The sequence below is a fragment of the Balaenoptera acutorostrata genome, chromosome 7 (assembly GCF_949987535.1).
Source record: "Balaenoptera acutorostrata chromosome 7, mBalAcu1.1, whole genome shotgun sequence".
Classification (NCBI taxonomy): domain Eukaryota; kingdom Metazoa; phylum Chordata; class Mammalia; order Artiodactyla; family Balaenopteridae; genus Balaenoptera; species Balaenoptera acutorostrata.
This window is the reverse complement of record NC_080070.1, coordinates 5,470,183-5,496,754: the sequence shown is the minus strand read 5'-3', so window position 1 is coordinate 5,496,754 and position 26,572 is coordinate 5,470,183. Positions and strand designations below refer to the sequence as shown.

The 26,572-nt window shown below is 40.6% G+C and overlaps 2 protein-coding genes and 1 pseudogene across 6 annotated transcripts in view; 2 read left to right on the top strand and 1 right to left on the bottom strand.

The window, feature by feature from the left end:
• Nucleotides 1-20,733, top strand: part of GALNTL5 (polypeptide N-acetylgalactosaminyltransferase like 5) — a 78,178-nt gene extending 57,445 nt beyond the window's left edge. The window contains exons 8-9 of the mRNA XM_028165905.2: nucleotides 16,901-17,050; nucleotides 20,482-20,733. Of these exons, the coding sequence (XP_028021706.2) occupies nucleotides 16,901-17,050; nucleotides 20,482-20,637 (306 nt within the window). The 3' untranslated portion in view covers nucleotides 20,638-20,733. The remainder of the gene's footprint in view (nucleotides 1-16,900; nucleotides 17,051-20,481) is intronic.
• On the bottom strand, nucleotides 2,277-2,820 carry LOC103002944 (tRNA-splicing endonuclease subunit Sen15-like; annotated as a pseudogene).
• Nucleotides 20,734-24,496: 3,763 nt separating the features above from the next.
• The window catches only part of GALNT11 (polypeptide N-acetylgalactosaminyltransferase 11), a 49,412-nt gene continuing 47,336 nt past the window's right edge, over nucleotides 24,497-26,572 (top strand). For 2 of the 5 annotated variants that reach the window (XM_057550193.1, XM_057550194.1), the window contains exon 1: nucleotides 24,501-24,696. The gene's annotated coding sequence lies outside the window, so the exon portion shown is untranslated. Of the gene's footprint in view, nucleotides 24,697-26,150; nucleotides 26,318-26,572 lie in introns of those variants that run through there. The other 3 variants (XM_057550196.1, XM_057550195.1, XM_007165426.3) reach the window with 3 other exon arrangements.

Genomic DNA, 26,572 nt, shown 5'->3' with positions numbered 1-26,572 from the left:
GTTTCCTCATCTGTCAAACAGGAATAAGTAAAAATGCCTTCTCAGAATTTTATAAAGATTTAATGTGGGAATTCCCTGGTGATCCAGTGGTTAGGACTCCCTGCTTTCACAGCTGAGGGCCCAGGTTCAGTCCCTGGTAGGGGAACTAAGATCCCGCAAGCCACATGGCGTGGCCAAAAAAAAAAAAAACAAATTAATGAAGTAATAGAGGTGGAGAATAAGGTACAAAGTAGATATTCCTGGAGAGTCTGAAGAAAATACTAAGCTACTCAAACGTTTATCATATGTTAATCATAGGTAATTTTTTGTATTTGACTGAGTTCTAATAGATTTTTATAATGATCATTTTGAAATGTGCATAAAAATCTGGGCTGTGAGCTCGCCATCATTGCCCTTCACATTTTTTTCTCCCTTTTCTCTGCTTTGTCTCTTTTCCCAACAGAGACAACTGGGTGTAGAGAAAACAGCTTCATTTATGACTAAATTCCTATTCTCTCTGAGCTTTAGTTTCCTTACAAGTAAAATGAAGAAAAAAATTCTCTCTATTACAGGGTTGTTGTAAAGATAAGAGATTATTTATCGGAGCTGATAAATAAGTGGCAGCCATTATTGTTCTGCTTTAATTTTGCCAACTGCTCTTTATACTCTCTGAAATCATCTGCAGCGGTTATACTTTGAATTGCGTTTCTCTTAGCATGTATTAAGATGTTCACCAGATTTGCTTTTTGTGTTTTTCCAGTTTTTTTCTGCTTTGGATTTTATCTCCCTCTTCCTTTTGTTTGGCTGGCTACTTTCTACATTTTTTTAAAGTTAGTGTAAGCAGAGTCTTCTCTCGTAATGCTTCAGATACCTTATTTTGAATATAGGAATATCTAGAGCAATATATTTTCCCTTCAAGTCCCTATTTGGCAGTATCCTGTAAGTTCATTATTTTCATTGCTTTTTTTTTTTCCTACTCATTTGTTCCCTTCTGATCCAGGCATTATTTTTATTTATTTTTTTATTTTAAAACATTTGTATTATAAAAGTAATACAAATAGAGAAAAACTAAAATATTGAAGAAAGACAAAGTCATCCATTTCCTGCTCTGCCATCCTATTATAACCAGTTAGTAATTTATTTTGTCATCTTTTTATTATATACTTGGTGTGTTATTTATAGCCATAATCATACGCATTCATACACTTTTGTATCTTGCTTTTTGTTACTAAATATTTTCTCATGTTTTTCAGTATATTCATTACTAATTTTTAATGGGTATATAACATACCATTCATTAGCTATATATGTTTATTGACTATTTCCCCAGACCAGGGGTTGGCAAACTATGGCCCTGCATTTGCAAATAAGTTTTATTGGAATACAGCCATATCCATTCATTTAGATACTGTCTATGGTTATTTTTGTCCTACAAACAGCAGAGCTGAGAAGTTGTGAGAAAGCCTATATGACCTGAAAAGCCTAAAATATTTCCTTTCTGGCCCTTTCCAGAAAAATTTTGCTCACCCTTGCCTTAAACTTTTAAGTCATTTATAATTTGGACTATTATATGCCCCAAAATGTCACTTGAAACATCTTTTGCATATAATTGTTTATACTTTAGGCAACTAAATTGGGAGGTATTAACAAAAGTGGAAAAACTGGGTCTACTTAAGAAAGATGTTTTTAAGGTTAACACTGTCCCCTACTATCTCCCTTGTAATATTCTAGCTATGATACAGTACAGGTGGTGGTAATAAGAATGGAAAAAAAAGACCCAGTACTCTTGTAGGTAGCAATTCTCTGGTTCCTATTAATCTAGACATGTAATTTTACACTCTGGATGAGGATATTTTTAGTTTTGATTTAAAGTCAACCAAAGAGGGAAGTAAGAGTAATTGCAACATGAAAAAAACCAGTTGAAAGAATACTTTCTAGTGGGGATGAAAAAGCAGACTAAAGTAAACTCTCCAGGTGTCAAAGTGTGCATGAAATGTCGTTCCAGGCTAGCTGTAGTGACCAAAAGGCACTGAGAGGGTTGAGTAAGGGAAAGAGGTGGCAGCCTCAGCAATGTTCTCCCCTTCTGAACACACCCTAGGCATAAACTTTATACAACTATAATTAAACTGTCTCCAGATGAGAAAGTTCTAGAGCAACTAGCCTACATTTTTGAATAAAATTAATTCTTCTATCTGGGAAAGTTTTATTCTTGAAAAGAAAACTTATGGAATGGGCCCAGCTAAGTCAACCCTGACTAGCTCTGAGATAAAAGATGAATCAGGCTGAGGCGTCTCAATCCAATCTTGTGTGAATAAAGCAAGCATCGGGAAGTATAGGTGTCATCTTCTAAGGGAAATATTCTGAGGATCTGGCAGCATAAATCCATCAGTAGGTTTGTAATAGACTATTGTGGAGTCAGACTCCACTATGGCAGAAGTAAAAGACGTTGGCAAATCTGGATCACCTTGCAACTTTCGAGATGCCTTCAAGATCTCCCTTATCCTTTTATGGCTGAGGGAAGCACTGACGGGTGTAGGCACCACCGTCTGTAACCCTTCTCCTTCTCAGTACCAAGAAGGCAGATGAGCTGGAGATCTGGTACTCCCACACAGTTTACTTCATGTGCCAACTTTTACTCTCCATGAGGTCCAGGTAAACCAAGAATGCTATATAAACTTGGGTGGCGTCTCCTATATCTAATTCCATCATTTCTAAATACTTAGGGTGCGTGCCCATCCAGGCATCCTCGGGGGCCCATGAAGGGGCGCCGCAGCTGTGATTGCCGCCCAGGCGCACATCGCTGCAGCCCGCGGTCGGCTGGGACTCGCCACACTCCTCCATGCCCTGCCGTCCCAGGCATTATTTTTGTAACATCCATGCCTCTGGTGCTTTTTATTGATTGGTTGATTATTTCTCATTTTATTGCATTGCTCTCTGAGAATGAAGCATATGAAATAGTCTCCCTTTCAGGACCTCGTAACCTTATAAGCACATTCTTGTGTCTGAGAATAGAATCGATTTTGTGAATGATATGTATTTAAAAAGTGACTGTAGAAACTTACACAAGCCTCTTAGATAGCCTCATCCACCAGAGGGCAGACAGCAGAAGCAAGAAGAACTACAATCCTGCAGCCTGTGGAACAAAAACCACATTCACAGAAAGATAGACAAGATGAAAAGGCAGAGGGCTATGTACCAGATGAAGGAACAAGATAAAACCCCAGAAAAACAACTAAATGAAGTGGAGATAGGCAACCTTACAGAAAAAGAATTCAGAATAATGATAGTGAAGATGATCTGGGACCTCAGAAAAACAATGGCGGCAAAGATCGAGAAGATGCAAGAAATGTTTAACAAAGACCTAGAAGAATTAAAGAACAAACAAACAGAGATGAACAATACAATAACTGAAATGAAAAATACATTAGAAGGAATCAATAGCACAATAACTGAGGCAGAGGAATGGATAAGTGACCTGGAAGACAGAATGGTGGAATTCACTGCTGCAGAACAGAATAAAGAAAAAAGAATGAAAAGAAATGAAGACAGCCTAAGAGACCTCTGGGACAACATTAAACGCAACAACATTCACATTATAGGGATCCCAGAAGAAGAGAGAGAGAAAGGACCAGAGAAAATATTTGAAGAGATTATAGTCGAAAACTTCCCTAACATGGGAAAGGAAATAGCCACCCAAGTCCAGGAAGCGCAGCGAGTCCCATACAGGATAAACCCAAGGAGAAACATACCAAGACACGTAGTAATCAAATTGATAAAAATTAAAGGCAAAGAAAAATTATTGAAAACAGCAAATAACATACAAGGGAACTCCCATAAGGTTAACAGCTGATTTCTCAGCAGAAACTCTACAAGCCAGAAGGGAGGGGCATGATATGCTTAAAGAGATGAAAGGGAAGAACCTACAGCCAAGATTACTCTACCCGGCAAGGGTCTCATTCAGATTCGATAGAGAAATCAAAAGCTTTACAGACAAGCAAAAGCTAAGAGAAGTCAGCACCACCAAACCAGCTCTACAACAAATGCTAAAGGATCTTCTCTAAATGCGAAACACAAGAGAAGAAAAGAACCTGCAAAAACAAACCCAAAACAATTAAGAAAACGGTAATAGAAACATACATATCAATAATTACCTTAAACGTGAACGGATTAAATGCTCCAACCAAAAGACACAGGCTTGCTGAATGGATACAAAAACAAGACCCATACATATGCTGTCTACAAGAGACCCACTTCATATCTAGGGACACATACAGAATGAAAGTGAGGGGATGGAAAAAGATATTCCATGCAAATGGGAATCAAAAGAAAGCTGGAGTAGCAATACTCATATCAGATAAAATAGACTTTAAAATAAAGAATGTTACAAGAGACAAGGAAGGACACTACATAATGATCAAGGGATCAATCCAAGAAGAAGATATAACAATTATAAATATATATGCACCCAACATGGGAGTACCTCAATACATAAGGCAACTGCTAACAGCTATAAAAGAGGAAATCGACAGTAACACAATAATAGTGGGGGACTTTAACACCTCACTTACACCAATGGACAGATCATCCAAAATGAAAATAAATAAGGAAACAGAAGCTTTAAATGACACAATAGACCAGATAGATTTAATTGATATTTATAGGACAGTCCATCCAAAAACAACAGATTACACTTTCTTCTCAAGTGCGCATGGAACATTCTCCAGGATAGATCACATCTTGGGTGATCAAACCTCAGTAAATTTAAGAAAATTGAAATCATATCAAGCATCTTTTCTGACCACAACGCTATGAGATTAGAAATCAGTTACAGGGAAAAAATGTAAAAAACACAAACACATGGAGGCTAAACAATAGGTTACTAAATAACCAAGAGATCACTGAAGAAATCAAAGAGGAAATCAAAAAGTACCTAGAGACAAATGACAATGAAAACACGACGATCCAAAACCTATGGGATGCAGCAAAAGCAGTTCTAAGAGGGAAGTTTATAGCTATACAAGCCTACCTAAAGAAACAAGAAAAATCTCAAATAAACAATCTAACCTTACACCTAAAGGAACTAGAGAAAGAAGAACAAACAAAACCCAAAGTTAGCAGAAGGAAAGAAATCATAAAGATCAGAGCAGAAATAAATGAAATAGAAACAAAGAAAACAATAGCAAAGATCAATAAAACTAAAAGCTGGTTCTTTGAGAAGATAAACAAAATTGATAAACCATTAGCCAGACTCATCAAGAAAAAGAGGGAGAGGATTCAAATCAATAAAATTAGAAATGAAAAAGGAGAAGTTACAACAGACACCGCAGAAATACAAAGCATCCTAAGAGACTACTACAAGCAACTCTATGCCAATAAAATGGACAACCTGGAAGAAATGGACAAATTCTTAGAAACGTATAACCTTCCAAGACTGAACCAGGAAGAAACAGAAAATATGAGCAGACCAATCACAAGTAATGAAATTGAAACTGTGATTAAAAATCTTCCAACAAACAAAAGTCCAGGACCAGATGGCTTCACAGATGAATTCTATCAAACATTTACAGAAGAGCTAACACCCATCCTTCTCAAACTCTTCCAAAAAATTACAGAGGAAGGAACACTCCCAAACTCATTCTATGAGGCCACCATCACCCAGATACCAAAACCAGACAAAGATACTACAAAAAAGGAAATTACAGACCAATATCACTGATGAATATAGATTCAAAAATCCTCAACAAAATACCAGCAAACAGAATCCAACAACACATTAAAAGGATCATACACCATGATCAAGTGGGATTTATCCCAGGGATGCAAGGATTCTTCAATATACGCAAATCAATCAATGTGATACACCATATTAACAAATTGAAGAATAAAAACCATATGATCATCTCAATAGATGCAAAAAAAGCTTTTGACAAAATTCAACACCGATTTATGATAAAAACTCTCCAGAAAGTGGGCATAGGGGGAACCTACCTCAACATAATAAAGGCCATATATGACAAACCCACAGTAAACATCATTCTCAATGGTGAAAAACTGAAAGCATATCCTCTAAGATCAGGAACAGGACAAGGATATCCACTCTCACCACTATTATTCAACGTAGTTTTGGAAGTCCTAGCCACGGCAATCAGAGAAGAAAAAGAAATAAAAGGAATACAAATTGGAAAAGAAGAAGTAAGACTGTCACTGTTTGCAGATGACACGATACTATACATAGAGAATCCTAAAAATGCCACCAGTAAACTACTGGAGCTAATCAATGAATTTGGTAAAATTGCAGGATACAAAATTAATACACAGAAATCTCTTGCATTCCTATACACTAATGATGAAAAATCTGAAAGAGAAATTAAGGAAACACTCCCTTTTACCACTGCAACAAAAAGAATAAAATACCTAGGAATAAACCTACCTAGGGAGACAAAAGACCTGTATGCAGAAAACTATAAGACACTGATGAAAGAAATTAAAGATGATACCAACAGATGGAGAGATACACTATGTTCTTGGATTGGAAGAATCAATATTGTGAAAATGACTATACTACCCAAAGCAATCTACAGATTCAATGCTATCCCTATCAAATTACCAATGGCATTTTTTACGGAAATAGAACAAAAAATCTTAAAATTTGTATGGAGACACAAAAGACCCCGAATAGCCAAAGCAGTCTTGAGGGAAAAAAACGGAGCTGGAGGAATCAGACTCCCTGACTTCAGACTATACTACAAAGCTACAGTAATCAAGACAATATGGTACTGGCACAAAAACAGAAACATAGATCAATGGAACAAGATAGAAAGCCCAGAGATAAACCCACGCACCTATGGTCAACTAATCTATGACAAAGGAGGCAAGGATATACAATGGAGAAAAGACACCCTCTTCAATAAGTGGTGCTGGGAAAACTAGACAGCTACATGTAAAAGAATGAAATTAGAACACTCCCTAACACCATACACAAAAATAAACTCAAAATGGATTCGAGACCTAAATGTAAGACTGGACACTATAAAACTCTTAGAGGAAAACATAGGAAGAACACTCTTTGACATAAATCACAGCAAGATCTTTTTTGATCCACCTCCTAGAGTAATGGAAATAAAAACAAAAATAAACAAATGGGACCTAATGAAACTTAAAAGCTTTTGCACAGCAAAGGAAACTACAAACAAGACGAAAAGACAACCCTCAGAATGGGAAAAAATATTTGCAAACGAATCAACGGACAAAGGATTAATCTCCAAAATATATAAACAGCTCATGCAGCTCAATATTAAAGAAACAAACAACCCAATACAAAAATGGGCAGAAGACCTAAATAGACATTTCTCCACAGAAGACATACAGATGGCAAAGAAGCACATGAAAAGCTTCTCAACATCACTAATTATTAGAGAAATGCAAATCAAAACTACAATGAGGTATCACCTCACACCAGTTAGGATGGGCATCATCAGAAAATCTACAAACAACAAATGCTGGAGAGGGTGTGGAGAAAAGGGAACCCTCTTGCACTGTTGGTGGGAATGTAAATTGATACAGCCACTATGGAGAACAGTATGGAGGTTCCTTAAAAAACTAGAAATAGAATTACCATATGATCCAGCAATCCCACTACTGAGCATATACCCAGAGAAAACCATAGTCCAAAAAGACACATGCACCCCAATGTTCATTGCAGCACTATTTACAATAGCCAGGTCATGGAAGCAACCTAAATGCCCATCGACAGACGAGTGGATAAAGAAGATGTGGTACATATATAAATGGAATATTACTCAGCCATAAAAAGGAATGAAATTGGGTCATTTGTTGAGACGTGGATGGATCTAGAGACTGTCATAGAGAGTGAAGTAAGTCAGAAAGAGAAAAACAAATATCGTATATTAATGCATATATGTGGAACCTAGAAAAATGGTACAGATGAACCGGTTTGCAGGGCAGAAGTTGAGACACAGATGTAGAGAACAAACGTATAGACACCAAGGGGGGAAAGGCGCGGCGGGTGGGGATGGTGGTGGGATGAATTGGGCGACTGGGATTGACATGTATACACTGATGTGTGTAAAATTGATGAGTAATAAGAACCTGCTGTATAAAAAAATAAATAAAATAAAATTCAAAAATTAAAAAAAGAAAAGAAAAAAAAATACTAGGTGAATAAACAAAACCAGAAATGGTGAAGTGGCAATATTAACATAAAATTGGCATTTAAGATTAAAAGCAATAAACAGAAAATAGATATTATATAATGGTAAAAGGCTAAATACTAAAGGCTTTTAAACAAGTAAAATATTTGCTTTAAGTCTGCTTTTTAACTTTTATAATTCTCAAATCCAATAATTTTTCATATAATTTTTTTCTAATAGTTTTATGACATCATTGTTTATACTTAATTCTCTACTACATTTAGACTTTGGTGCATGATACAAGTTAAAGTTCTGCATTTTTTTCAAGTTGTTAATCAAGTGACAATTATGAAGAGAAAGAAACGGGCACGACACATTTTTTAACAAATTAAATTATCATATATACTTAGGTCTTTCTGTGTTCAACTGATCCATTTGCCAGTTGTTGAGCCAATCACGTGCATTAATATTTTCTGTAGCTTTACGATAAAGTCTATTAATTGGTAGAGTGAGTCCCTTGTTAGTCTTCATTTTCAGAATTTTCTAAGTGTAATTTGTTCTTCTCAATCACTTCAGCAATTTCAAAATCAATCCCTAAGATTTTGAATGGTGTTGCATTATATATATAAGTGAATTTTAAGACTTTTAAAGGAAATACTAATGAACAATGAATATTTCAGAAAAATACTGATTTACTTCTAATCAAAGAAACAAAATCCTGGGGATTCAAAATTCCACCATTAAAAAAAAATTTTTTTTTAAATTGAAGTATAGTTGATTTACAATATTGTATTAGTTTCAGGTGTACAGCATAGTGATTCAGTTTTTCTTTTTCAGACTATATTCCATTATAGGTTACTACAAGATATTTGATATAATTCCTTGTGCTGTACAGTAAATCCTTGTTGCTTATCTATTTTATATATAGTATAATAGTTTGCATCTGTTAGTCGCACAATCCTAATCTGTCCCTCCCCCACTCCTTCTCTCCTTTGGTAACCATAAGTTTGTTTTCTGTCTGTGAATCTGTTTCTGTTTTGTATATAGATTCATTTGTATTACTTAAAAAATTTTATTGAAATATAGTTGATTTACAGTATTACATCAGTTTCAGGTGTACAGCATAGTGATTCAGTATTTTTACAGATAAGTCTCCATTAAAAGTTATTACAAGATGATGGCTATAATTCCCTGTGCTATACAATATATCCTGCTTGCTTATCTATTTTAGACATAGTAGTTTGTATCTCTTAATCCCATAGCCCTACCTTGCCCCTCCCCCCTTGGTAAGCACTAGTTTGTTTTCTATATCTGTGAGTCTGTTTCTGTTTTGCATATACATTCATTTGTATTATTGTTTAGATTCCACATTACAAGTGATATCATACAGTTAAAAAAAAAAAAAAAGTGAGTGTATTCCTTATCTTGGCTTTACCTTCCCTCCAGACAGCAAATAACAGCAAACTTATTACTCAAGTACACTCATTATCTTTGCTTCAATATTTTCAGCTACTTGATTCCAAATGGCCCCTTCATACGTTTTAAGTATGCTTGGCTCTCTCTTTTTGTAAACAAACATGTAAATTAATAAATAGCTAGGCACTCTCTTGACACTAGCAGCCCTCTCTACCCAAGTAACCTGGTTTTTCCTAAGGGAAGATCAGCTACACCTGCATCTACTTCATTTCTCACTCACTCTTCATTCCAGTAAATCAGTATCCTGGAGGCCCTCAGCATCCTTCCTCTGACATCATTTACGCCACTGTCATCAGTTTCATATTCGTGTCCCTAATGGATGGCTTTTGGTCTTCCGTGTGCTTGAGGTTACTGTAGCATTTGACATGATACACCAGTCTTTTCCAGAAGTTTTCTTGGGTTTTAGGGCAAAATCCAAGAAAAATCCCCTTGTATCGCTCAGCTGTTCTCAATCTCCTTCACGGGAATTTCTTCTGTGTGTCTCTTAAACATGGGTGCTCCCAAGACCGCTCCTCTTGTCAACTCTCTCTTCTTACCCCACATGCTCTTCAGGGCTCAGGGCTGACAGGTAGCCGCTCTGCACCTGTGAAGCCATGCTTGTTGTTAACTTAGTGCACTCTTTCCTTATCTGATGGGAAAGAACCTGTACTCTGAGCCAGCCGAATACCTCCCACCTACCACCCACCACGCCTCCCTTCTCCACATCTCAGCCTTCCCATGGCCCAGAAACAAAAGTGGTAGCACCTGGCAGGGCAGGGCCACCAGGACCTGTGGCGGCTCCTCTATTCTCTTCGGCCAGCGTCTGTGAGTCCCCTTGTTAATACTTTTCATAATATACCTACATCAACTCCCATGGCTATAACTAACTCCTATATGGTGGTCAGACCCAAATCTCGTTTCAGTTTAGGGCTCTCTTGAGTGTTCTAGTTAAGTTCAGTGTTCAACACAGCCATCGTTTAAGGAGTATCTCCTGCATCAGGCTGTGCCACATGCTGGGCATTCAGAAGACACAATCCTCATTCATTCATTCATTCATTCACTCGTTCAGCAGTATTTATTGAGAACCTGTCACATGCCAAGCACTGTGATGGGTGCTAAAATACAGTAGCACTCAAAGCAAAAGTGGTTTCGAATGACATAAAGCTTCCATTCTATCAATATCTGGGGTAGAGTGAGATGAGTAGTTATTTAGTTTTATTTCTGATAAATGCAATGAAGGGGAAATACAGAGTACTGTGAGATCATATAAAAGGCGAACCTAGCCTTGTCTTAGGGGAGGTGTGTGTCTGCCACGGCAGAAATGGCATTTAAGTTGAGATGTAAAGGATAAAAATGTATTTCATTTTCAAGTTCTTATTATATGTGACATGCACTGCTCTGAAATATTACAGATATTAACTCACTTAATGCTCATAATAAGCCTGTGAGGTAGGTACCAGCATCATCTCCTGTTTATAACGGGGAAACCGAGGCACAGAGAGGTAGTGTGACGTGCCCAAACTCACAGCAATCATAAGTAGTGTGCTCCAAACCTATCGCTTCCTGCCTTGTATGATCTACTCAACTTCAGATCTTGAGACCCTCCCCGCCCCCCAGCTCGGGTTTACCCTGTTTCTAAGTCACTTCTCTCTAAGGCTGGCCATATGTTGGAAGCCTCCAATGCCCTGAATTTGTTTTAGTTGCCCTGAGCTCAGTGTTACCATTGCTCGTGGAAAATGATGACTCGCTGGGTGCCCACGGAGCTGCAGCTTCACTCCCAACCTCGGAATAGGCCTCATACCCAGGCTCCAGATTAGCATTTCTGTTTCCCTGAGAGAGCAGACAACCTGCTCTGTGTCTGGCCACACTGCCCCAGGGTTCCATCCTGGTGTCCCCCAAGGGGCAAGATACACTCCTGCAGGAACCGGGGCCCTGCCCTACACTTGCAGGATCACCTACCTCACCCTCCAGACTGAGCCTCTTAGACACAGGTACCAGCTCAGATCGGCCCAAGGTTGCTACATCCCTTGGATGCTGTGATTTGAGAGCAAACCACACGCCTGCGGTAGAGAGAGGCTGAAGCCAATTCTTCTGCGTTGACACAGTAGAGGATTAGGCAAGTTGCTCAGCACCCAGCCCCCTGCTCAGACCGTGGCTCTCCACTGCCTCACTGGGTTACTTTTCTTGGCCCATCTGCTCAGAATTTCCACCCCTAAGGGGTTTCCCCAAGTCCCTCTTTCTCTGCTCTCTCCACCTTCTCCATAACCTCATCCACATCACGTTCCCATGATTAACAGATGCTGATGACACCAATTCTCGCTCCTTCCCAGTTCCTTCTCCTGAGTCATAAGCTTGTGTGGCCAATCGCCTACAAGTCACCATGGCAGGGATGTCCCACATGTATGCTAAACCCAAATTCCTCCTCCCACGTTCCCTCTATGAGTGGATGACACGCTACCCCTCCCCCACCCCGCCAGTTATCTGCACACATGCCCCATGGAGAACCTCCCTGGACTCCACACTCCCTCTCCTGCCCACGTTGACCTCACCCTATCTAGGCAGTTCTACCTCTAAATCATCACCTGCCTCTGTTCACTTCCCTCGTTCCCCACCGCCGTCACCCATAGCTACAGCTTTGATGTAATTTCTTCAGGAAGACTTTCTTGACCTTATCTTCCTTACCCGCCCACCGCACATAGACACACACACCCAAGTCTGGGATCCGTTCCCCTCCTGTGCACGCTTCCCCCATTACAGCACTTACTGTGCTGTGTCACAGTTGTCTCCTGTCTGTGTGTGCAGGGCAGGCAGTGTAGACATGCAGCCTGGGTGGTGGCACGTGGTACCATGTTTAGAAGAACCCCACACTTGGCTTAATGCTCTGCTGTTGCCATCTTGAAACTTTTCATGATTTTTGAACCTGAGACCCCATTTTTATTCTGTGCTGGGCTCTGCCAGTTGTGTGTTCCCACCAGCTGTAAGCTCCATGAGGGCAGGGAAAGATCTGACTTGTTCAAAATGCGTTCTCAGCACCTGGTACTTTGACTATGTAAGAAGTGGTCGAGAAATATTTGCTGAGTGGTTGAACCACTCAAGAGTCTAAAAGGCCCCACATGTAAACGATCAGAATAATAGACACCTTGCAGTGTCTGTGTGTCTGTGTCTGTGTGCATTCACCGCGGCGATGGGCATAAGGCATCTAACACAGCTTCTGCCACCTAAAGTGCTCTCAGCCAATGTTCGTTCCTTTCTTTTTATGCTACAGCTGCCCCAGAGTTCTAATTTAAAATGGTATCTGGGCAGCAGCCTCTCCTAACTTTCTACTAAGATATTTCCTGAGACTGGAAAAGATGCGATCCCACTAGAAATTAAAATTAATAGGCAGCCTGAATCTGGGAGGCACCCCCATAACTGTGAGGCCAGCAAGATGGACTGAGAGACTCCTACCCTGGCTTTGTCGCATGATGCACCCCCTGCTTCCCCTCACAAATGCAGATGACAGACAAAGAGTAAGAAGATACTCAGTAATGCCGCAGTTTCTGCCCACTGACTTGGAAAGCGGACAGCCTTCCAACCCATGTGTGTCAGTGGAGAAGGCCAGTGAGGCTGGACCAGAATGAGTGAGGAGAGAACAGCAAGATTAAGCTGGAGAGGGAGGCAGGGGCGGGACTCTGCAGGACTCTGTAAGGATTTAGATGTGTCTTACGTGCAAGGAAATGCCACCGGTATGTTTTAAGCAGGGCAGTGACAGTGGCTGTGGAGGCTGACGTAGTGGAGGATAAGCCGGCAGACCAGGAGGTTCTTACAATAACCTGGACAGAAGGTGACAATGGACGGAACCAGAGCAGTAGCAATGGCGACAGAAAGAACTGGACAGATTCCAGCCATATTTACAAGTAGAATGGACAGAACCCGGAGACGGACCAGCTACGTGGATATCGAGAGAAAGGGGTGTCATTAGTCAGCTAATGCCACGATGATGCTTGTTACAAACTAGCTCTGAACTGGGTGGCTTAGAACAAGAGCATCTGTTTTTTTCTTTCCTGTGTCTCTGGGTTGGCCAGCATGGCTCTGCCTCGGAATTTACACTGACAGGGCTGGGCTCTGGGCTCTGAGTTTGGTCAGCTCTGCTCGTCATTCTAGTAGCAACTCTGGGCATATTCTTCTCATGTTGATAAGCAGGAATGCAAAAGTCAAGCCAAACCACACAGCATATTTAAGACCTCCACAGGCATCATGTCTGCTCACGTTCCATGGGCCAAAGCATGTCAAATGGACAAGCCCAAAGTCAGTGTGTCAGAGAAGTATACTCTACCCCTTAGTGAGGGGTGGAGAGTGAGATAATATTGCTGAACAGTATTTCCATCTATCACACCAAGTTTCTGGAATGAGCAACTCAGTGGATGGAGGTCCTGTTTACTTAATGAGTAAAACTGGTTAAGAGAAATATGTTCCCTCATGTATCAGTTAGCTTTTGCTGTATAACAAACTGTCCCAAAATACAGTGGCTTAAAACAACAATCAATTGTAAGTCCTCAAAATTCATTGGATTGCTAAAGTGGTTCTTTTGGTCCTAGCCAGGATGGCTGGTTTCTACTGGTATTGCTTACACATCTCTGCGCATCGGGAAGCTCAGCTGGTGCTGGCTCATATGGGATGGCCTCATTTACATATGTGGACATTGGCCCAATAATAGGTGGAACAGTGGCGATGACCAGGTCATTTGTCTCTCATTGTCAGGCAGGCTAGTGAGGCTCATTCACAGTGACGTGGTCACAAGGTTCTCAAGAGCAGCAAGAGAAGGCAAGTCCCAAAGTGCTACAAACACTTTTCAGGCATCTGTTTGCATCACGTTTGTTAATGTTGACCAATGCAAATCACGAGGCCAAGACCAGATTCAAGAGATGGAGAAATAAACCTCACTTCTTGATGGAATGAAGTACAGAGTTACATTGCAATTAAGTGTGCATGTAAGAATGAAAAGCATTTGTGACCACACTTGCAGTCTACCGCACTTCACTACCACAGAGATACACTCTCATTTACAAAACATGAACTCTAAGCACTCTACAAGTATCAGATTTTCTAATGCTCATAACAATCCCATGACACAGGTATTGTTATCATTCTCATTTTACAGGTGAGGAAACTGAGACACAAATAGGTTGAGTAACTTCAGTAACTTGCCCCAGATCACACAGCTCACAGGGGATTTGAACGACACTGAGTGGCCCCAGAGTTTGTGCTCTGCACCACTGCACTATACTAACTCTTAACGGGATACTCTACTTTCTTGTCATCCTCTTCCTCCTCCAATAATAATAATAATAATAGAAACTGGGAGCTGGACAGACTACTTCCAGCAGTATATCTGAGAAAGAAAGCTGACCATCACCTACATGAACAATGAGCAGAGCAAAAGGCACGTCCAGATGGATCATGTTTCCCTTTGAGAATGAATCAAGAAGAAAAGAGCAACTTTGTGGGTCCTATGAAGACTGGGCTACATTTCAATAGCTTCCCTCAATTTGATTTTTGAGAAAGTTTTTAAATACATTTTTTACTTGTATTCCTCCTTTACCACTTTGGTTACTTGACTTCTGTTTTCTATTCTATACTCATAGCCAGATTTCTTTTTTTAATACAGAAACATTTCAAACATGTAAGAATGTACCAATAATAATAGATACTTCTGTATCCATTCTAATTATTAAACAGATATTAATGATTTTCCAAATTTCTTTAAGTTCTCACTTTTAAAAAAGAGAATAAGACATTATAGGTGGCTAGTATCAGTTAGCTTTTGCTGCATAACAAAGCACCCCCAAGTGGTAGCTTAAATGAGCACCTATTTAGTTCTCAATTCCAGATGAAAATGAGAGTCAGAGAGGATACGTCTGATCATAAGCATGTGGCAGAGATGATAAAAGAACCTAATTCTTTGGACTTCTGGTCTAAGGGTTTTTCTACTGAGCCATCCATTTTAGAGAAGGAATTCAATGGATATTTTTCTAGACATTCTGTGGGGATGTTTCTGGGTATTTCTAAAGAACTCTAGAGGTTAGTTGCACCAGTCAGTAGGTCTCATGTTATGTCAGAAGTTCTGCCTTTGCATTTTCTTTAACGTAATCCTTTCTGACTATCTGAGTGATATATTTCACCATAATACTTCTGAGTATTGTTTTCAGTGAGTCTTATTCTCTACTACTGTTCCCTAAAAGATTAGGTGAATCCACTTAAGAAAATATCTATAAAACTGGGATATATTACCTTGATCAATTAGAACAGTGGTTCTCAAACTTTAGTGTGCATCAGAATCACCTAAAGAGCTGGTTAAAGTACAGATTACTGTGCCCCCAGACCCAGCCTTCCTAGTTCTCTAGGTCTGGGTGGGCCCAAGGATTTGCATTTCTAAGTTCCTTAGTGATGCTGATGATGCTGGCCTGGGGACCATGCAAGAATCACTGAATTAAAGAGAAGAGAAGAGTCATGCAACTGTACTATACATAAGATTTATGTTACAAGCACATTTTTTGTGGTATTATCTATAATAATTAAAATCAAAAACTACCAAAATGTCCAACAATACAAGACTTTTAAAATAACTTCACATAATATCAAATGAAGAAAAGCAAGTTATCTTAATGTTGTGTATCTCTGTATGTACACATACATACTTGGATTAATATTGACTGACAAAGTGTTAAAAAACAAAAAGTTATTTTTACTTTTTTCTGTGTGCTTTTCTACAATTCTTAGTTTTTCGATGGTCATATTTTGCTTTTGTGTAATAAAAAAAGTTATTAAAAATAAGCGTTATAAAGTGTTTTGAGTACAAAAAAGATGAATAACTGAATTCAGCCATGATTGATATTTCTCTTATTACTTGCTTATATCCAGCAATACTTGATCACCTCAGAAAATGTTACTCTCAGAATATTGTTTGAGAATATCCTAAGATAAAATATCTTGTCAGTCTTCATACATAATCAGCATCAGAACTGGTCATGTACAAGCGAGGCAGGATCACTTAGTATTCAGCGCACTGACTCTAGGGCCAGATTTCCTGAGTTCGAACCTTGTGCTCTGCCACTGTATCACTGGGCAGGCTTCTTAACCAATGTATGTGTTAGTTTCTTCATCTGTAAAATAGGGATGGTCACAGTACCTACATGATAGGGTTGTTGTGAGGATCAAATGAAATAAGAAACTTAATAAATGTTAGCTACTGTTATTTTTCTTTTAATTCAGCAGTTGCCTATTACTAGCAAACACTCATTAATCATTAATATGTTTTCTGTTTTTCTTATGTCTAGATCTGGATGTGTGGAGGCCAACTCTTTATACTTCCCTGCTCTCGAGTAGGACATATTGATAAGCAACACATTGCAAACCACACTGGAATTGTAAAAGCCTTGGCATATAATAATCTCAGACTGGCGCACGTTTGGCTAGATGACTACAAGGTGAAGGATACGTCCCTGGTTTGGAAAGATGAGTGAGAGTACAGAGAGGGACTGGCTCTAAAGAAGCCTTCTGCTGCCTTCTAGATAGCAATTTTTGTACTTTTCCTTAAATTAGGGCAACCCTTCAGCTGTTCACCCACCCATTTGCAGACACTATTCTCAATTTGTTCATTGTAAGCTGCTACACTTGCACCTTACTCTTTTTTTTTTTTTTAATCTCTAGGGAAACTCAAGTTTCTCAGAAGTAAATCAACCAACACGAGAAGGCTTTTTTTTTCCCCCTAGATCTATTTTCCTCCCCCAAAGATGGCCCATCTGCGGCAAATACCTCTCTCTGCCCCCATTCCCATGGGCAAATTTTGGATTCTCTTCCTCCACTACGGAGCTCCCAAGTGATGAGGGTGCAGCTGGTCTGGGGACCACACAGGAACCTCTGCTCCTTTTTTCTCTAACAGTCAAAGATTTTTACATCAAAGCCAGGCCCCTTCATTTGTGCATCTCCCCATGGTTTAAGCCCCTTGCCGGGACCTTTAGAATGCACATACAGAGAATATATAGATGGAGCTTCGTTTGAATTTGAAAGTTCAAACAAATTTGGACAGTAACAAGAAGACCTCATTTCAGATACATGGGTAGAAATATGTAAGAATCTGTCTGTGATGTTATATGTCCTGGTCTTGATCTAATATTTCTTTATGATTTTAAATTATAAAAGTAATAATACTCAATTTCTTGAGTAATCAGGGCAATATGAATTAAAACCTCAATGAGATATTTCTACATAGCCACCTAGATTGGTGAAACATTTTTAAATGTCTGATAGGACCATGTGTTGGCAAGCACAGGAAGTCTCAGACACTGTGGGTGGGAGTGTTAATTGTTACAAACTCACTTTGGAAAACGGTTTGGCAATATCAAGTAATAAAAGACATGAATATCCCATGATCCAGCAATCCCATCCTGTATATACACTACAGAAAGCGTGCTTTTGTGCACCAGAACACATGAACAAGAATGTTTATAAACAGCATTGTTTGTGTTAGCCAAAACTGAATACAACCCAAATGTTCATCAGGAGTAGAATGAATAAATATGATATGTTAATGATATAATTCTATATAGCAATGAAAATTAATCAACTTTAAATATACATATAACAGTATAGGTAAATCTTAAAGATATAATGGTGAACAAAAGCAGCCAAACACAATAGAGTATATACTGTATTTTTCCATTTCTATAAAGTTAAAAACAGGTAAAATCAAACCATATAATCTATGTGTGGATAATTAGATATCGATACTAGAAAGAGAAGCAAAGAAATGAATACATCATTAGGATAGCACTTCAGACTAAGAGAAAGGATTATGATCAGGAAAGGAAAGGCAAGGGCCTTCTGAGATGCTGATTATGTTCTATTTCTTGACTCAGTCAGGGTTTCTGGGGTTGATTTTTCAACAGTTCGCTAAGGTGCACATTTATATTCTATGTGCTTTTTTTTGTATGTTTGTTATATTTCCTGATTTTTAAAAAAATATTTTAAAAAAGGTAACGCATATGCATTTTTGTCTTACAGTATTGAAAAGCATTAAGTGAAAAGTAAGCTTTCTAAGCCCATAGCTTCACCCCTCAGAAGTCACCACTCAATTACTGTCTACAGTTTCCTGTTAACATGCACATACACCAAGTATATATCCTTTTCTTTTACCTAACTCGATTTGAGCAGCAATATTTTGTTGTAATTTTTCCATTTATTAGTGTAATTTAAAAACATACTTTCAAAGTCTTTTAAAATCAGAGCAGATAAACATGTCATCCTTTTAAATGTTTCCTTTGAATGGATCTCTTAAAATTGATCCCATTCATAAATAGCCCCCAGAGATAAACATTCTGATCATCTTGGCTTTTTGTTATTCCTTAACAGTGCCAAAATGAACATCCTTTACATGTATCTTTTTGCACATTTGTGCAGATATATCTTGAATAAATCTGAAGACATGGACTTGTGGACCATGAGTTAGTGCGTCTTAAATCTTGATGAATAATGTCCAAATGGTCCTTCACTGTCTACACTGTCACCTACACAGCCATCAAATGTATATAAAAGTGCCTGTCTCCCCACAACTATTCCAACCCTAGTTTTAATTAAACTTTGTATTTCTTCTAATCTGATAGGTTAAAAATGCTATCTCATTGTTTAAAATTGCATTTCTTTAGTTATGAGAGATTTTAAGCTTTTTTTTTTTTTTTTTCTGTGACCAGAGGTCACAGATTTAAATGGTTGACTGGAACACAGTTAGGACTGAGTAGTTTACTGAATTTCATGGGGCATATAGTTACCAAAAGTTCCATCTAATATAAAAAGCATGTCATGTTTGGCATAAAATCAATGGATTGTATGACACAGCATGTTGGGAAGTTGAGTGAATGCCATTGGGCAAAACAGGCTTTGGACAGGGAGATGTTGCCTAGGGTCTTCTCTGCCTTCACTCCAAAACGAGGACACCCTCCCTCAGGCCCATTCTCTGCACCAATCCCCCCTGGGGAACTAGGAGTGGCAAGACATGATGGCAAAGACCTAAAGATCCCTGGGGAGAATCCAACATGGCATGCCCATACTGTGCTAGTTTGGGTAAGCAAGCTCCTCTCACCCAACAATATTACTATGCTATATACCAGGCACTGGGAATACACAGATGAAAATACAAAGGTTCTGCTTTCAAGGAGGCTTTGGTCTACTTAGAATACCTCTTTTAACATGACAGAGCTTGAGTCCATTAGACACTCATACTTGGTGCTTCCTTAAATCAGAACGCAGAAAAGACTAACCAGGTGTGGTGATAATAATGGCCCACACTGACATGACACCTACTATGCGCCAGCCTTAGTCTCCTAAGAGCTTTGCACATATGAAAGTGTTCAGTCCTCACCACAGTCTCATGAGGGTAGCAGCCAAGGTCGCATAGCTAATAAATAGCAGAGCCAGAAATTGAAGCCAGGTCATCTTCCTCCAGAGTCAGTTTGCCCTTAGCCGCCACCACCCCCCATTTCTGAAACCATGGAAGTGTTGATAGGGATCGGGGAGTGAGGGGTTTTGTCCTTGAGTATCACTGAGAGAGTAGGAGAAAGGGGAAACACTACAATAGGTGGCTGTGATTCTAGAATTCTTGAGAAGCAGGACTTAGACTTCCTGAGTCCCTCTACGCTACTTTCATCGTGGTCTGTCACAGCACATCCGGTGAATATACGTGGGGTGAGTGAGTCCCAGGTCCTATGTGTGTCTCTGCCCTCCCCATACAGAGGGATGGTTTTCTGTTGTTGTTTTGTTTTGTTTTAGTTCAGATGAAAATATATACTGCTAGGTTAGATATCATGATTTGATTACCAAAGATTTGTCTGGCTTAATGAAATGACTCTTTCTTTCCACTTAGGAGCAGGTTTTTTTACGAAGACCTAATCTGAAATATCTTGCCTATGGAGATATTAGTGAGCGTGTTGAATTAAGGAAACAATTGGGTTGCAAGTCATTTCAGTGGTATTTGGATACTGTCTTCCCGGAATTGGAGACCTCTAAGAGAGTCTCATGAAAGGAAAACCAATCATTTTCATTCATAAAGCGTTAAAAATTCCCCTAGTCCTTCAACGTAGAGAAGAGAACAAGTTTGGAACATCATGAAATTATGTGAACTACAGTAAGAAGTACAACCAGAATGGTCTACAACAGAAGTGCCTTTTCTGCCACTAAATTTCTGGGGTGGCAAGAACTTAAACATTAGAAATGCATGTTGTCACACACTTAAGGCTATCATAAAATTGATTGAGATAAAGTGTGTTATCTCCAATTATTTGCCAAGCTCACTTTGTCCTGATAGACCATAAGGACTGCTCAACTCTTGGTCAACTCAATTCCTACTCCAGATAGGTGACCTGGGCCGGTGACCTCCCCAGAAAGACATTCTCAGAGAGCCTTGGTTGGTCCATACCAACTTTGGCTCAACTGTATTGAGCTCCTTTCTTGCTGCCAGTGTAGATTCTGGCCTTGACACATTGCTTGGTTGGGTTCCTGAGTTTCTGATGTCCAGTCACCTGCCTGGGTGTCCTGGTCCAGCTCTCCAGGCCAGCCTCCCTGTTTGTTTCTGTTGGCTCTTCAGTTAATTGGAGACATTCCCTCTTCCCTGCTTCTGATTTTGCCTTTTTCATGTCTGTTCCCTCCTATGGCTCTGGCCTACAGCTCTCCTGACACTTCTTGGCTTGCATGCCTTGTTGATAATCTGTGTTCGACATGACTCGAGAAAACTGTTTAGCTGGGATTGGGGAAGAGGTAACTAGGTTCAATATCCATCCTGTGTGGACACACTCCCAGGTGTCTAAAGTACTTCTGTCAGGTTAGAGGGATGGCTGTTGCATTCACCCTGGTGAAGGCAGCTAGAAAATTGAAAAATATATTTAATTCACAAACCGAAGAGAATGAGAAGATGAGGGAAGGAATACATTGAAAGGAGTAAAAAGGAGGAGACTTAGGATAGAATCACTAAATCATAGCTTCTGCTGGAGAAAATATAAACTAGTTTTTTACAGCAGAAAACAACTTGACTCATCTATTATGCTCATTTAATCAACAACTGAATGGTCATCTCAGGCCAGGTGTCCTTCTAGGTGCTGGGATGCAGCTGACAAGGAGGCAGGTAAACATCCCTCCCTTCATGGAGCTTGTGTTCTTTGAAATAATATATACAATGTAAAGAAAAAAGAACCAGTTTATAATGTTATACCCATGTATTTGGCAAAATACTCTATAAAATCTATTGCTGGAAAGAGATGGGAAAAACCTGTGCCCAAATATTACAGATGGCCAGGGTAACTTGATTGAGCTTTTATAAGGTCAATCTGGCAGCACAAAGTAATTGCCACATGATTAGTATGTTCTGGGCCCATGTTTATACCTTAGCTGCTCTAGAAGGTAATAAAAAATTGATTGTAATAAACCTATGAATCCATTAAAATTAGAGTAAAATACAAAATAAAATTTCTGCAGCCGAAGGAAAAAAGAGAATTGTAGTATAAATTCAGAGAATCTTGTTTGGTAAGCATAAAGAAGGATGTTGTAAATATCAGCTTTGCCAAAAGAAAAATGTTCTTTTTCTTAGAGCCATGGGCCTAATATTCAGTCTTAGTTTCTTAATGTAATTTAGTTCAGGTCCTAGATAGCATGAATAAGTCTTAGAAACGATGTAGAATGTTGCTTAAACAATCTCCTCTAGAATATTGTTTCAGCTGACTCTGGAATAGAAAACAAATCAGAATCAACATCCAAGTGCTTGGTGTGATTGAAAGGAAAACCATACTTGCCCGTAGGTGGCAATTATGGTTTTGTATAGAAATTTTAAAATCTGATTTGTATTCTGGAGCTACTTGAGAACGTATCTGCTCACCTGCTCAAGGCTTTTCACACAACAGTTTTGGGTATGACCAAACACTTGGTCTTACAGCCTTACATTAGCCAGAGAATTCTGTAAGGAAAGCATACCTTCAGGAATTTATCCTAAGACACACCGAGATGAAATACAAATAAGAGCTAACACTTATTCATACCCACTGGTAAGTACTCTGCATAGATTATCTCATCTCATCCACACAACTTTACAAGATAGTTCCTATTGTTATTACCCTATCATAAAACAGAAAACTAAGGTTAGAACTTGTCCAGGGTTAGCATTGCCAGATTTAGCAAATACAAGTACAGCATGCCCTGGTAAACTTGAATTTTGGGTAAACAATAATATCTTAGTAAAAGTATATTCCACATATTCTATGGGACATGCTAGTGAATTTTTTTAAATCTGAAATTCAAAATTTAAGCCTCCTATATTTCCTCTGGCAACTGTATCTAGGGATAGATGAACACAGCCCATAGACTAGCCTATGCCCAGCCTCAAAGACCCCGGGTTTAGATGCTACACTGCAAAAAGCATATTCATGTCATTCTTTCTAATGGTAAAAAATTGGAGCTAACCCAAATTTCTGGAATGGTACAGCTGTACATTAACTTGGTGGGACAGTACGAACCCATTTAAAATAACAGCTAGAAACAGATCTGCTCCACACCTATCAGAATGGCAAATAAAATGTCTGACACCATCAAGCGTCGGGAGAAGGTGGAGCAATGGCCGGTCTCCTGCACTGACTGCACCTTAGGACACTGATTTCAGATTTTGATGTGTACATAAGTCACCTGGCCACGGCGGTAAAACGCATATTTTGATTACTAAGTACGTCTGGCATGGGGCCTGCCGACTGAAAAAAAATGCATAACCTAAACGTTGAGAATTAGGTTTTATTTGGCAGACAAAACCGAGGACTCAAGCCTGGGACGCAGTCTCTCAGGTAGCTCTGCGGGACTGCTCTGAAGAGGTAAGGGGGGAGACAGGATAGATAGGAGTTTTTGCAACGAAGATCAGATAGTCTGAACATCAAAGGTTACTGTTAAAGAAAATCAATCAAACGCAAGTTAAGGAATTTAGTGCTTTCCTATATACGGGAAGATGCAAGAGCCAGGGCGTACTGAGATCATTTCTTTGCTACGTACCCTAACCAACCAGAGCCAGGATCCTCTTCTTTCCCATCCTGAGTGCACCATTTGGGGGTGGCCACAGTGGCCGGGGGCTTGGCAGCGGACAGCCCGTTTCCACCCTGAGTTACCTCCGGGCGGGCGTGCGGGGGCTGTAATGTGATGGCCTGATGGCTGCAACATCCTTTGCTTACTGATAGGTGGCTGAAGAGTCAGCATTTCTAGCAAGCCCCCCGTGACCCCATGTGCCTTCCTGCGGCTGCTCTGCGGGCGCGCTGTACTTTGCCACCCTTACCACCAACCCGTGAGGTTTTATCACAGTTTCTGCCAAGCCTTGACATTTTAACCTACAGTTCTTTTATCATAAGCGGGGTCGCACATCTTTCAATATGTTTAAGGCATTTGTCTTCAATGAACCCATTTATGTAAGAGTTAAAAATTCAAAGGCCGGGCTTCCCTGGTGGCGCAGTGGTTGAGAATCCGCCTGCCAATGCAGGGGACACGGGTTCGAGCCCTGGTCTGGGAAGATCCCACATGCCGCGGAGCGGCTGGGCCCGTGAGCCACAATTGCTGAGCCTGCGCGTCTGGAGCCTGTGCTCCGCAACAAGAGAGGCCGCGATAGCGAGAGGCCCGCGCACCGCGATGAAGAGTGGCCCCTGCTTGCCATAACTGGAGAAAGCCCTCGCACAGAAACGAAGACCCAACACAGCCATCAATAAAATAAATTAAAAAAAAAAATTCAAAGGCCGCCCGCGACCGACCCCCAAGCCCACCCGCAGACGCGGGCCCTCGGGAACGTGGTCGAGCCCCGGGGCCGCCACGCGCCCGCAGCGGGCGGTGACGTCACGCGCGGGGCCGGGGCCGCCCGTCACGTGGCCCCGGCGGGCGCGCGCTCGGGCCGAGGCCGCGGCGCGGGCACTGGGCGAGCGCGGGGGCCGCTGGTGTGCCAGCTGCTGCGTTTTCTTGCCGGCAGCTCCGCCCGCTGCGGCGAATGCGTCTCGGACCCGGGCCGTGGCGGGAGGGAAGATGCCACAGCCCGAGTCCCGAAAGGCCGGGGTCCTGCGCTGCCGGCGTCGGGGTGAGTAGCGGATGGCCCGGCGGCGGCGTGTGAGCCTGCGCGGCCTCCGTCCGTCCCCTCAGCGCCTCAGGCGAGCGGCCGCGGCCCGAGCGCCCCGAGCGGCGGAGGCTTCGCCCCGGGCCGCCGCCCTCCGCGGGGTCTCTGGCCGCTGGCCCGGCGTCCGGGCGTGTGTGTGGCGTTGGCAGAGCCGACGCGGCCCTGGAGGCCGGGGGTGGGCCGTGGAGACGGCCGGCTCGCGGGGGGCGGCCGCGGGCGGCGTGAGAAAGACCCGCTCCGCCGCCCCCCGGCGCTTTTTGCTAAAATGCCCCAGAAAATGGTTGCGGAAATTTTCAAAACGTGTAGAAACTAGAGCGAATTGAGTAACGCCCTCGCTGGTACCCTGCCCTCAGTTTCCACGGTATTCGGGCAGTGTTCACATTTCCTTCAAGGAATTTTCTTTTTTTTTAATTGTTTTTTTAGTGGTTGGTTTGTGCCGCTCAGGATTTGAGCGGGTCCTCGCGTGGCGTTCGGTGGATGAGCATCTTAAGTTTCCCTTTTCTTTGCAAGGTATTTGTTGAAGAAATCGGGTTATTTGTCTTGCACAATTTCCCAGGCTCTTAAAGTACGTGCCGTTTGGATAAATATAAAAATATCAAGTCCCCACCCTCCAATACTGGTAGATTTCACCGTTTGAGGAATATTAATATGCCCATGATGGAAGAGCCTCGTGTATTTTTATCATCGAAGAAGATTTGGTCCAGCATTCCTTTTTACTTCGTGCTAGGAAAGCTGTTGCTTGGTTGGTTGGTTTTCCAAATGTAAGATGAAATTGTAACTTTGAAATGCTTCTCATACTGCTGTGCGCCAATAAAATATTGTGGTGCTACTTTCGTCCCCCAAATGAGAGTTTTAGGCTAGACTTTTTTTTTAAACTACACTCAATTCTTAGCTGTTACCTAGATATCCTAGATATATAGCGTATGTTAAGGTCTACTCTGCCTTGAGAAAAATCTAAACCAGAAAACCTCTTTCCACCCTCAATGTTATTAGTAGAGCTTTTCAAATTAAACGTCATGAAACAGTAGTCCACACCGCTTCTGCCTTTTCTTGACAATTTATGTGCTGTTCTTTGCAATTTGAGTTCTATCTTTACTTTTTTTTTTTTACTCTTTTATTACGGTGGTAAAATACACATACCATGAAGTTTATTGTTGTAAGCATTTTTAAGTGTACAGCTCAGAGGTACTAAGTACCTTCACAATATTGTGTCACCATCACCACTATTTCCAAAAGTTTCTCCTCACCCTAAACACAAACTCTGAAACCATTAAGCATTAACTCCCCATTTCCCCTCCTCCCAGCCCTTTCTGTCTCTGAATTTGCTTATTCTAGAGGCCTCACAGAAGTGGAATCGTACAGTATTTGCCCTTTTGCGTTTGGCTTATTTCAGCTAACGTGTTAAAGGTTCACCCATGCCGTAGTGTCTCTCAGACTTCATTCTTGGGTATGGCTGGCTAATACTCTGCCGAGTGGCTGTAGCACAATTTGTTCATCCATTCATCCGTTGATGGACACTAGGTCGTTGCTATTTTTTGGCTGCTGTGAATAACCCTCCTGTGAACATGTGTTTACATGTGTCTGGGTGAGTCTACGTTTTTGATTCTTTGGGGTATACATCTAGGAGTGGAATTGCTGGGTCATGTGGTAAATCTGTGTTTAAACTTTTTGAGGAACTAACAAACTCTTCACTTTTTTTCTTTGTTTTTTTAGTGAAATAGAAAGTCTTTTATTGATTTATTTTTTGGCTGTGTTGGGTCTTCGTTTCTGTGCGAGGGCTTTCTCTAGTTGTGGCAAGCGGGGGCCACTCCTCATCGCGGTGCGCGGGCCTCTCACTATC